At 37.8% G+C, this 14,002-nt stretch overlaps 1 protein-coding gene across 2 annotated transcripts in view; it reads right to left on the bottom strand.

The window, feature by feature from the left end:
• Positions 1–2,527: 2,527 nt before the first annotated feature.
• The window catches only part of ralylb (RALY RNA binding protein like b), a 134,615-nt gene continuing 123,140 nt past the window's right edge, over positions 2,528–14,002 (bottom strand). For both annotated transcript variants that reach the window (XM_085468068.1, XM_085468069.1), the window contains exons 7-9: positions 12,559–12,728; positions 8,651–8,689; positions 2,528–6,507 (exon numbers count right to left, since the gene is read on the bottom strand). In XM_085468068.1, the coding sequence (XP_085324194.1) occupies positions 8,657–8,689; positions 12,559–12,728 (203 nt within the window). In that variant the 3' untranslated portion in view covers positions 2,528–6,507; positions 8,651–8,656. The remainder of the gene's footprint in view (positions 6,508–8,650; positions 8,690–12,558; positions 12,729–14,002) is intronic.

Raw genomic sequence — 14,002 nt, forward strand, 5'->3', positions numbered from 1 at the left:
TCAGACACAACAACCCTGCAGAGCTCAAGCTGGTTGATTCTTAACATCTTTTATCTCACATTGCTCCCTTATGGAAGAATTTGCTTTTATTGCAGCAGATGTTGATTTTTTACTAATTGTAAGGCTTATTTTTAGAGAGACGTCCCTTGTGAGGTGATGAATGCAGCATGACTGTTGCTGGTTTGATTTGAGCAACACAAGGGATGGGAAAAAATGATTTGGGGGAGTAGGCACAATCAAAGAAGAAACTCCATATGGACTAAAAACCTTATTCAACTGTGAAAAGGTTGTCTTGCGGAACCTATAGATTTTAGTAGACGCTGCTGTTTCCTCCAAAGAAAAATAAGAAAAAATAAGAAAGTGTATTCCGGCTATGACTTTTCACAGTTGGAGGATGAGCAATGTGATAATGTCAGCCAGTTTTCTGTTTTGCCCTGCTGAGTTCTGCAGTCACACAGTGTTGACTCTTGTTAAAAACAAGGCCAAATCAGGGTCATAATCAGCCTTGGAATCACGTTGTATGTTCCCAAGTGAACCCCAAGAACTGGACTGTTTATTAATCTGAGTGAGGGCAAGTGTAATGAGTTTGGAGACTGCTGCTCGACCGCAGGACACAAGTTTAAGTCTCGTATGCCCAGCTGAAGTGTCCTTGAGATTGGATGGGATTTTTCAGCACCTCTAGAAACCCTTTTTTTCTGTTTCCCTGAACTCTGAGCTAAAAACATTTTCCTAAACAAAGACATATATTCCCTATCTCATAAATTCATCCTTTACTTTACAGATCCTGAATACATCTCCATCATTTCCCAAATGTCAGATAACTTTTTAGTTCTTTAAAAAAAAAAAAAACTCCCCATTTTAGTTACCCATCCATGTCCAAGTATCAAAATCAGCAAGCATCAATATGTAACATATGTATGGTTTTTATTCAGCTATGAGTAGGTGTTTTTTTTTTTTCACACCCATATACAGTTATGTGGAATAAAAAGAATTTCCTCAGGACCCTTTGGTAGCTCGCTGAACCACATTTAGCAGCAATAACGTGAAGTAATCATTTTCTGTTTTAGTCACTGAAAGAATTTTGCCCCACTCTCCACCACTTATAACATTGTTTCAGTTCACTGAGCTCGGCCAAGTTTGGCCATTACAACATCTTGTAATTCTTTTCATGTTTAGTCATTCTGTTGCAGATTTGCTTCTGTGCTCAGGATCATTGACCTGTTTTCTGCCAGACAGAGAGCCTCAGATTTGACACTAGAATATTTTTGGTATATGGAGGAGTTGATGGTTGTCTTGATGCTCTAGTCCTGTGGCTGCAAAACAAGCCAAAACCATCACTACTCCACTATCGTGCTTCAGAGTTGGCAATTGTGCTGATATATCTGATTTCGTTTTTACCTGATATTTTCTTCCACATTGTGTCAAAACATCTCAACTTTGGTCTCATCTGCCTTGTTCCATAAGTCTTGTGGTTTGTTCAGATGCAACTTTGCAAACTTAATGTAAGCTGTGCCGTTCTTTGTAGAGAAAATATGTTCTCTCCTTGCAACCCTTCCAAACAAGCCATACTTGTTCAGTCTTTTTCTGATTGTGCCATTTAACGTGCTAACTGAGGCTTGTTGAGTAGAAGATGCAGTTCATGGATTTTTTGCATTTTCTCTGTGTATTGCATGTCCTGACTTTGGGGTGAATTTGCTTGAATGCCAGTCTATGCAGGCTCAGGAAGACTGCGTCAGTAGGGCCACAGTCTTCCTGCAAAGAGTCCTATAAAAAAAAACATTTCCGTTCACATGCCTGTAGTACATGCTTCATCACCATTCATTTTTACCAGTTCTATACTAATGCAAATGCATTTGGCATTTTGGAAACCTGCCTGTGAGACATCTCTAGAGTTAGGGAATCCAAAACATAGTTCAGTTTAAATGTGAATCAAGTTTATATTTAATTCTGAACTAAAATTTTAGATCGGAAATTAATTTGACACGGGTCTTACACCCTTATCGTCACCTGTTTTTAAGCCCTCTGCGCCAGAATTCAAATGACCTGCCAGCAAGGAACATGGAGCCACAGTTAAATTGTATTTGTAAAAAGCTCCCAGTTGAAGGCACAAAGTAATTTGAACTGGCAGCCAGCAAGACCGGTGCCATTAGTGAAATACAAGATGACAAACTGCCATAATAGTGTCCAGTTTTCTGTTGACTGACATTAATTTGACATGCATTCAAACAGTGTGCTGTATGACTTGTTAAAATGTCATTGTGGTGACAAGTGCGGCACATACGCTGCATAATCAACCACAAATCACGATTAAATGAGAAGTCTGAAATGGAGAAGGACACAGTAATGAACGCAGAGAAGGAATATGAAAGAGACACATCTTAATGATGCACCAAATATTTACAGACATCTGTAAACCATCTGCAAGTAATTATCACATCTGTTTACAATAAACGCAAAAGCTTTCTTTGTCCTTAAGTTCATATTTATTTGTAAAAGGAAACAGGTGCTCATTGAAACATTTGACTAGTTAAATGACACAAACAGTTTTTTTTATTGTTTGATAACACAAATTTTTATCTACAATGACAATGAAGTTTCTATTCATACAACAGTTATAATATAACGTTTTATACATGAACTGAAAATACAAAGTTACAGTAAACATGCCTTTTGATAAAAATATTTTTACAAAAAAATGTACATTTCTATACAACAGTTATCAGTTACACATCTCTACAAGTCCCACGATTCTGGTTTAAACCTGCAAGTACTCCAACAAACTGTCAGTGTATTATTTTTTATTATTTTTAACTTTTAAAATTCATCTAGCCTTTTTGAAATAAACATGGTAAGGGCTATTTACAGCGGAAAGAAAATCGAGTTGAGCCAAAAGTGTTCTAAAGTGACCCAGATAAATTACAACAGTTAAAAGCAATGAGGGTTTTTTTTCTGTGTTTTTGCAGAATATTTGACACGTCACCATACTGTCCATCAAAAAACAGGCCACCAGCAAAAAAAGATTGATTGATTGATGATTGATTGATTGGTAATTTATTTCAACATGTGAACAATATACAAGTACATTTAGAAAAGAACCCAGACAAAAACCCCTCCCCCAAAACAAACAAACCAAAAAAGATAAACATGTTGCAAAGCCATTTCCTTTAAACATGTTCGGGATACAAAAATAGTGCTAAATATTACACATTATCATCATTCACCAGATGCTTATTTTGAATGAGCTTCAGGATAATCGTTTTTTGATTTTATGCATGTTTTTCCCCAAGTAGCCCTGCCAGGACTGAGTAGTGTATTTATAATATTGTGCAAAGTGACTTTCCATTTTCGAAATCTTCTGCTGAAGGGAGTTTATTCAACCAAATCACAAAGAAATATTTGCTTACCTACTCTTGGTGGCATGGAATTTTGACAGCCTTGGTTTGGTACTTTCAAGCTACAATAATTTTTGTTTATGCTTTTCAAATCACTGAACAATTAGAATAGATTCGAATACAACCAACACATTAACTGGTATTCATAGTTTTTGAGAGCAATTATTTTCTCCACAGTCAAAAAACAATTTAAAAAAACACCACAGATGAGTGTATTTTTTAGATCAATTACGACACTGTTTTTCAAAAGAATGCCGAGTGATGAATTTATATTTTATCTTGGTTACACCAGGGTGGATCAAACCTTTAGCAATTCAAGGAACAACAACTTAAAAACAGGGTCTCAGCTTTATCAGGAAATTATTGAGAAAGTCTTTTGTATTATTAACAATATGAATTATTTATAACCAGTTTCTAATTTGGTATTTTGAGTGAAACAACCTGTGAAACTTTCATCGAGACTGAATCACATAATTAAACATGTCTTATATAGCCTTCTTATGTATCCAGGATGCACCTTTTTAGTAGCGTTACTCGAAACAATAATCCTTCTTCATTAGGGAACCTTTAAACTATGCTAATAGCTTTAAAAGAATACATACCAGCTGATTATTTTGTTGCATCAATCAGCTGATGGAGCAAGATGGTGCTAACTAGCTACATGGCATTGTTAGTTATTATAGTTCAACTACTAATAAGAACTTCAACAATCTCAAATATGTATATAACATACCATTTAATATAAATACAGGGGGATGAAACTGGCCTGTTTCCTTCTTACTAACATTAACTATATCATAAACATATCTAAGAATAGGGAAGTTCTTATTAATACCTTTGATAATTCAGAGGTTCAGCACCAATCAGACGGTTTAATTCTGGGTTTTAAACGTATTTTACATTGCGGGCCACATACACCTGAATTGGGCTGGACCAGTGAAACTACATCATAAATGTATAAAGAAGAGGTTCTGGCAGTTCACTGCCCATGCTGTCCTGTAATTCTAAAAAAACAAAGTTTTCATGAACTCACAAAAAAATGTACTTTTAATTCAGTGGACTCACCAAGGACTGTTAATTGTGTCTGCTAGCAAAAATAAACTGCAAAATAAAAGCTCCTGTGGGTCGGATATCCTCCCAGCATGCAAAAGGTCCCACAAAGTTTTTATAAGATGAAAGCTAAACCTTAATGAGAAAAAAAAATAGGGATGCCAACAATACAACATGAGGAAGAAGAATGGAAAGATTGTGTTATCCCATCATTCTGTTGTTTGTGTTGCGATGCGTAGCAAGAACTTGTCGGTATCCAAATTCCAGTTTGAGGCTTTAATATTTTTATAATTTAAACTACAGTATTTTGAAACCTGGAGTCAGGGTGTGATTTATGAAACCAAACAGAGGTGTGGGAGTTGTTTTCTTTCCCCATGAAAATAATGAATGTATCACAGTGGTCCTATATACTCTGAGGCCAGTTAGAATATTTAGTACTGCTGTAATGTAATGTTCATAGAATAACGACAATCATCCATTTAAAACACGACATTTACGAGAATATTAATGGTAAAATTAATATGTGTAATATTCTCTGTCTCGTGATTTCCCCTTCAGACACAGGTAATCGACTCCAATTACAAAAACACAAATGGTGAAACTTTTCAGTCAAACACTAAAACACTGACAGTTTTTACTGTAATGAAGGCGTGAACAGAATTTTAGCCGATATGCATCTTCATCAATGCTACACAGCGATGAGCCGAGACACCTGGGTCCCAACAACAACCTCCTCTCAGCAGGCTTGGAACAGCATCAGCTTCTTATTGTTTGAATTAACACTGCGGTGGTTAAATTTGAGTGGTGGAAAAATACCAGAGTAAATTTGATTTGAATAACGAACACGTTGAACGCGCTGACATCCATTCACTTGCAACGTAATTCAATTTGCAACAGTTTATGTATAATCAGGTAAATTATAATTGCTCAGCTAAAGCTGAAACTAGATTGTTATGCAATGCACATAAACAGTTGAAGAAATTCCAATGTTTTCTTTTTTACTGTTCGTAAGCTGCACCGAGTGAACGGTCAAATGATCTCAGTGCCTAGTGAAGTTGCTTTAATAAAGCACTACGCTTTATTTCAAGTTCGATTATTCCAGAAATTTCGGGGTTCTGAATCAAAGATCTCATCCTGAGATAGTATCAAAGCCTGCCAATGTTTAATTTAAAATCATAACAAGTTCCACCATTTCAAAAAACCTTACTTTGCTGGCTCAACTAGATAAAATGGAATCAATGCAGGATGCAGAAGGAGAGGGTAAAGGAGAAAGGCGCTGGCTTCTGAACAGCAGCAGTCCATGTTTGGATGCACAAGCTGAGCGGGGAGGAGTGCACTGAGACGTTAGGGCACTGCTCCCTGGCAGGAGGCCTGTGCCAGTGTTGGCTCTCTACCACAGGAAGCCCTTTCTGCTTCTGAAACTTGGCAGGAGTTGGAATATATGATGGAACAGCCCCACAGGGCATTTGTGTGATAAATGGATAAAGCTGGATAAAGTTATGCTCACAGCTATTGGCTTATGTATGAGTCAAATCCGAAGCAGACGGCAGCGATGTTTCATTCTTTTGCTGAATTTCCTACCACGGTCACAGATTGTTCTGTCATTTATTCATTTGATATTTGAGCATAAACAAAAATTCTTTGAAAAACAGAAATTACAGCACAAGGACATTTCAGAAGAGCAATAACAATAGATCAAAAACATTTCCATCTTTGAACATAATTTCATTTAGAAATCCAAATAAATCCTTTTATTCCTTTGATTTTGATTTGATTTTTTTCAGTTTCAGGATAAGAGTGCGAGTTCTTCCAATGAAATATAAGTTGCACATGAAGTAAACTCGGGCCACTGAATTAAAATGGGTCTTGAATATATTTTCTTTAGAGATCATCACATCACATTTTGTTTGAGCTGCACAGTCAGGCATCTAAATGTGATTCGGGGTCTCTCATACACAACTTACAGTCCTGAATGGGTGTCTTGATCCCTTACAGATCATTTCCTGTCTCTTGAAGGTGACGATGAATTCTAATACCACCGACCAGGAGCGTCTGCTTCCTCACCCTGAAGAGATAAAGGAGAAAACTTATGAAAATACATTACAGAACTGCGTCTCCTCCTCAAACATGGTGAATGCTTATAATGCTGTAAATCTGATGAGGATTAAGTTGAATTTTAAGGCTTGTCCATTCTGAATGGCCTCAGAAATATCTCGGGAAGTGCAGAAATATTTTCTGGTAGCTGGAGCTGCCTCGCTAATCCTTCTGGACATGACTTATTGAGGTTCTTCTCACTGTGATTTTCAATCCTTGGTGGGCCTGCAAGCTACACATTCATATATTCTCTCGATCCTCGAGTGGGATTTTCAGGTTTTTAAATGTATGTGCTGTGAGGGGGTTCGGTGAATTGGCCACTGATGGAATTTCAAAAAGGCAGAAAGAAAATGGAAAACTCAAGTGTAACGTGGTTTCATAAGAGGTGGAGGGGGGAATAAGCTGTTGCCTAAACTGAACATTTTTGCCTGTACATTAAGAAACTGTAGCTACATAGCAACCACATAGTATATGCTCATTTTGTACAAAATCCCACACAAATGATTAGCTTCATTGAGCATAAAGATGGAGAACAGAGGGAAATAGCTAGTCTTGTCATAAATGGCAATGAGAGGAATCAAGGGGCCTTTATTGGCAAATGATATAAGCTCATGCAAGCACAAAGTCCGGAAAGGTAAAAAGTAGTGCTGTCAGCATTAATCTTGTTAAAATGACGTTGACGCCATAACCGCTGCACGCCGTCAACACGTTAGCGCGGTTAGCTCATTAATGCATTAGCTCCGTGCAGCCACACGCACGGGGCGATCCGCACTAGCTCGCTAACGGAGATTTGCCGCGTTAATGCGGTTATGGCGTTAACGTCATCTTAACGAGATTAATGCTGACAGCACTAGTAAAAAGTCAGAAAACCAGGAACACATGCAGCATAACAACAGGGAATATAAACAGGTATCTCAAAGAGGAGGCGGGCTATGAATACAGTGGGAGCTAATTAAACAATGGCAGATATAAGTGAATAAGGTAAAAAGAGTCAATGGCAGGTGAAGACAACAAGCGAGAAGAAAAACACCGGTGAGACTAAAATAACAACAGAATCACAAACAGCACTGTGCTACAAAGCAAGTCCAGCCTATGCGGCATGTCCCTCTGTTATCTGGTTTCATCTACCCTAACATCAGCAATCATGCTATGCGGTCACACAAAAGTGGCTATCAGCTCAACCGGAGGTTTAACAATCTAGCTATGAGCTAGTTTACATGAAAGCTGAAGCTTTGGCAGCATGTGACCATCAGAAACATGGACAGGTCCTCTGTCAAAAACCCCAGCTATGTTAGAGTAACAGGGTATCAGTGCTCTGTCATTAAGACATGGACGAATCACACCATCTATTATTCCACTAAATCAATATTTAAATGTTCATAAGACCGTTATAGTTTATATTCTTTCAGCTGCAGCCCTTGGTAGCGGTAGCTGGGATTACTCTAAAGATTAAATCGAAAATTCAAATGTAGGCTTATGCTACGTACAAAATGATCTAATTTTACAACGAATAGATCAAAATTGGGTACAAAAACCAACAGAGCTCTGCAGCCTCTAATGAAGTGAGTTTGCCTTAAGTCATCCAACACCAACAGAAGACTAACAGAGTTTAACTCAGTGCTACGTCTACACTGAGCTACTCGTAAACACTGCCGCGCACGCATGCTGTGAAGAGCTAGCCAGCACCAAGCCAACTGATGGTGTGGCTGCATCGTTACCCACACCCTGAGAGGCGAGAAGCAGGGAACTCTTTACCTTAGGCCTCACCATTCATATCCCCTTTCACAAAATTCAATTAGATGAATGTTGTTTATGGGCAGTTCTGGCCCATTGGAATGTCATTATTGCTCCGTCTGTCGAATTCGGTATTAGATGCCCTTCAGTGAAGCTGGTCTTCCAAATGTCACGGAGCTTATGACTTAGGAGATGATTAACGAATGTTTAGAGAAGCTCAAGACACAGTTCAGCAGCTACGGTTTCTAATGAGGACTGGATGTAAGGTCTTTAATGAGGCCAGGCTGCAAGACCCCCCCAGAACCTTTTGCAGTCTTTTATTACGACTTCACAGCCGCTATAATGGATGCTTAGATCAAATACAAATCTAAAGCTCTTACCTGATCTCAGTTGTCAATATCCGATACGTGGTTTTCTATCTGTAAAGGAGAGCACATAGAGGAGGTTAACATCACAGACATGATACAGCCTTTTTAACTGAACACAGAGGTTGTATTTAATCTTTTCTAAAGGTCACTGGTGATATACGCTCAACAAGAGCAGCCATGCCAACCCGCAGAACAGTCTTTGTAGCACATTATCACAAAGTGTGATCAATGTGACCTTCAGGAAACAAATAAATCTCTTCCACCATGCCTCTGAAAAATAATCTCTTCCATTAGTGAGGACACGGAGCTTTCATCTAGGATAGCATGGCCATGTTCACCTGCTGGGTAATGGCTAATAAATAAAGTAGGGCTGAACGATATATCGCATTTGCGATAATATCGCGACATGATCAAGTGCAATTTTCTAACCGCAAAGGCTGCGATTATACTCTGGACATGTCCAAATTCATGGGCTGCATCCTCCTGAGGCCGCATTTGTAGACCGATTACGTCACAGCGACGTGCCGAAGGCTGTCCAAATTACTACCATATCCCAGAATTCATAGCGCGGCCCAGCCAAACTCCAGTTTCCAGCAATGGCGGCCGCTACTAAGTTTTAAAATTACTCATACTAATCTTTCTGGGTCACAAAATAAACTTTTAACATATTTTCAGGCGAGAAAGTAGCTGTGTAAACATCAAATATCTGCTCGGTTTATCAAGATATCCCATATTTGTAAAAGTGCTTCGACGTTTTCAGAGGCGTCTGCTACCCACCAGCTCGACAGCTAGCCGGGAGCTCGAGGATTACTGATGCGGCCGAGAACGGCACAACTCCCGGCACATCATTTTCAGATCACCGCGGAGTTTCGCTGCTCGGGTTAAACGTAATATATAAGTCACTTAGACAACCTAAAAATGTTATTGTTGGGCTTTTTTCAGTGTTTTGTTTGTTCGTGAGTAAATCGGTTTGGCTGAGATTAAAGTTATTAGATTAGATAAAATAAAACTTTATTAATCCCCCGGGTGGGTTCCTCCTTGGTTTTCACACAGCTGACTAAACGTCAAACAGAAAACTTATTAAACAGAAGTATGAGACAGTCGAGAATTTACACCAGTGTCTGGTTATATTTTAGATAGCAAGAAGCAGACGGCCGAGTTTATTAAACTCCACCGAGACAGCGGTGACGCTAATCAGAAGGCTAGACCGTCCAATTTCACGCCTTTAAATTTTAAAGGCGTGTTTGTGTGTGTGTTTATACAATTGCTATTATGTTTGCACTTTATGTGTAATGTTACTGACTGCAGAGATCAGTAAGATGTGTGTATTTTTTATTTATTAGTTTTATTTATTTAATATTATTTTTTAATTGAATGACTGTCTAGTAGTTCACAGATGTCGAAAAACTGAGTGTGGTAAAGCCACTGATTTTGTTTATGTATATTTCTGCAATCTGCACATTGCACTGACTTTCATTTTAATGTTTACACCAGGGTTCCTTGTCAGCACTTTATGCTCAGATGTTTGTAAGCTAAAAATAAACTATTGTGTATGTTCAAATATACTGTTGTGATTGAAGAAGTTAAATAAAAATGTCAGTCATCAATTCATGCATCACCTCATGTCATCATAACAGAGGTCTGTCTTCCAGGAAAGAACAGTTTAAAATTAATGTAATATAGTATTGGCCATACTATATGATGTATTGCTTGTCTTTGTTTAATAATACAGAAGACAAAGACCTTAAAAAATAATCGCATATCGCATCGCAATCGCAATATTGGGGCAAAAAATCGCAATTAGATTATTTTCCATAATCGTTCAGCCCTAAAATAAAGCATAATAAAGAAAACAAGGCCAGTGAAATACAGATAAAACCAGTATCAACTGTTTCCATGCCACTACTTGAACTTGACGATTGTGAAATGGAAAACATATTTAAAACGTTGAAGTATTGAGGATGTTTTGAATAGGTGAAGCCAACATGCATTTTGGTTTTGTTCCCCGGGACCTTCACCATACATCAGTCTCTTTTACTTAACAGCAGTCTATTTTTCAGCTGAAATCACTGGCGTAATAAATGTGCGTCTAAGCCACAGCTGACTGAGATCAACTGGCTGAGTGAATACAATCAATATAAGCATTGTGGGAACTATCGCGTCAGCGGAAAGACTGATTAGTTTCAGTTTTAGATTTTCCTTGATTGGAAATAGTAATCTTTTTGAATTGTTGGTAGTTTGAAACATAAACATATAAATGCCTTCCTTACTTTCCACCACCTTCCTCACTGGTTCTAGGGGTTTTGACCAGTTATGGTGTTTTTATGATATTTTAATGAAAAGATTGCTGTAACTACACAAAAGATGTACTGTATTGTTTCATTAAGTAATCCTTCTGTTAGGCTGATAACTAAATTACGCCGTCACTGGCTAATGTCAAGTATTTAAGCAGTGCATTAAAATGAAGGTGAAAATAATTTTGCTCAACAGACTACATATGTCTACGTCTAGGTTCGATTTGTTGTACATTCAGAGATGCTCTTCTTCATACCTTGGTTTTCAAAGTGGTTATCTGTTATCTGTCTCCTATCAGCTTGAAGCAGTCTTGCATCAACAATCTATTTTCACCAAGAGAACTGACACTCTGCTGATATTTTCTATTTTTCAGATCATTCTCTGTAAACCCTAGTGATGGTTGTGTGGGAAAATCCCAGTAGATAAACAGTGTACAATACTCAAAAGTCTGGCAACAACAACCATATCACATTCAGACTCACTAACATCACTTTTAGTGAACTGCTGATACCAACATCGATATTGACACTTTAAACTTATAAAGGCAGTTTATGTAGAGGAGAACAGTGTGCGATGACTTCTGAGATTAATCGTCATCAGTCTGAAAATCACACATTTGAATGACCTCCAAATCACTGTGATTTTTGCTTTCTACAATGATTAATGCAACAATGTACACTGTACATTAGAGAATATAGACAACAAAACACACTTTTCAGCTTTTCACCTATTTTGAAATGATTTTTTGAGACCTAAAATGTCTCTAATGGACTTTGGGACAGCTTCTGTTGTTTAAATGGGCTACATACTGAACTACGAGGATAGAAACAAAGGATTGATCCATTACTGATACCAATGCTGGTGTCAGTACTATTGGTATTTGAACTGATCTGCCCACCTCTAATCACCTTTCTTTCCCAATTTTGACTTTCGGTCTTTACTTCAGCAGGTGGTCTTGACTATTTCTACATGCCTAAATGCACTGATTATTGGCTGTTTTACTGTGTTAACAAGCAGAAATCTATATACATCTATATAGTATAACACATAGTGTAATATATAATTATACAAAACTGATAAAAGTAATAAGTTCTCTTTAGTCAAATAAATTCATGTTTTTATATGAACCCAGCTGAGAATTTGACATTTTCCACTAAATTATTATTATTTTTAAATAATCCTAATAATTGAATCTCTTTGAGGGATCATCTTTTGTTGGCTGCTTCTACTGACCTTGTGAAAGAAAACCTCCGAACTGAACCTTCACTTCACGGTTGGACCCACATCACTTCATGTCAAGTCTGTCTTAAAAGCTCTTCTATGTGTATTGAACCCACTGCTTTAATTATAGCCTGCAAGCATGTGTATGTGTGTGAGCCTGTGCCTGTGTGTGGGCCTGAGAAGAGGCTTACTTCCACTGTTTCAGCCAGGGTCGACAGGGAGAAACTGTCAGTCCGGACGCCCTCACCATTCACTCATGTGAAGCAACCGCTCTCTTAGATCTGTGGCCATGAATAATTCTGGAAAATTAACTTTCAGAAGGCGAAGACTGTCTGCCCACTTGAGATCTCCCAAAGTGCCTTGGTTTCTTCCCCCCTGTCAGGCCTGTCAACCGTTTCTCTTACCAGATGGTGGCTACCCTCCTCGTCATAGTCATCCTCGCCTCCATCGGTCATCTCTCCCGCCTCTACGTCCAGCGCCCCCTCGCCGGCCTCCTCTCCAGAGTTTTCTGCCGTCTCTGACACAGACTCCTCATGCAGGGAGTCACAGTTGTCCTCATATTTTCTCTGAGCCTCTGAGAGAGAGAAAGGAGGCCACAGTGAATGAAGTGAGAGTGTAAGCAGGGCCTGTATTTTTCTTTGATAATAATAGTAGTAGGCTGCTTTTTTGCTGTTTTCCCAGTTGTGCAGAAACAGGCCATGGTTCTCCTTACACTCAACTGGAGTGAAGTAGTTTGTCCTCAGCAAGCAACCGGGTGACTAACACTACTTTTTTTATTTGAAGTAGCAAAGCATCAAATTAGGATCAAAATTCTAGCATTTTACTGTGTTTATTCTTTTACAAGCGTGACATGTTTCACTTTTTTCCCCCAATTAACACACGTGTGTACAGTTCTTAGCAAATTTACAAGACCTCCTGTTACATTAATAAAAAAGCAGGAATGCACGTACGTTTTGACAACAAATTTTTCAAAAACTGTTAAAAAATTATATCACTTTTATCATTTTTAACAGCAAATTGAATTCACATTTCTATTTGAACACTGGACTTCTCTGAGAAGTCAGAAATGAATCAAGAGTAACGTTAAACCACTCAAATTATATCTGCTCAGGAATGTAAATCATTTCAAAACTTAAAAAAACAAACAAAAGCTTTACAAGTGCTTTACTATTTTTTTTTTACTATATTGGAAAAATTAATGAATCTAAAAATAATAATATAATTTTAACATTAAAAATATCATTTTGAGTAAAGATCTCGCATATACACGTGGATTAATGATTACAGAGACACAAAAAAAAGAGTTTTGGTAATTACAGAAACTGTTAATTTAGAACAACTGTGGGATTCCCCTTAAACTGGGTGATGTTACAATTAATCTGTTTAGTACTCTACATGCTGAAAGGCACTGCTGGTAACATGTTTTTTATTGTGCAAGGGTTCAGACAAGGTGTTGGTACTCCATAAATAGCTTCTTAAAGAGATCATATTAAATTTAAGGGATGTAACTGCACTGAGACAGCACACCTGATTTGCATTTAGATGGAAAAGGATTTAGATTTAAATTTTGTATAGTTTGCGTTATTTAAAACAAGCTCAAATATACAAAATCCACTTTTGCTAGCTAGCTACCAACAGATGTGTCAACCCCTGGATTTGCATATAGCTTAGGCTTCCTACTATTTGCCTCCATTTTCATCTTTTCTTTATTTATGAAGCCAGTTCATTTAAAGCTCCGCTATATGTGCATATTTAGGTTACAGTGTCACATGTCTGCATTAAATTATCCAGGCCACTTAACATTAGGATTATTTATTACACAAATTGTATTTTTTTTTTCAAGATGTA

This window comes from Copadichromis virginalis, linkage group LG9, assembly GCF_057382275.1.
Source record: "Copadichromis virginalis isolate Kocher_CV1m ecotype Utaka linkage group LG9, C_Virginalis_male_GT1.1, whole genome shotgun sequence".
In the NCBI taxonomy this organism is placed as follows: Eukaryota; Metazoa; Chordata; class Actinopteri; order Cichliformes; family Cichlidae; genus Copadichromis; species Copadichromis virginalis.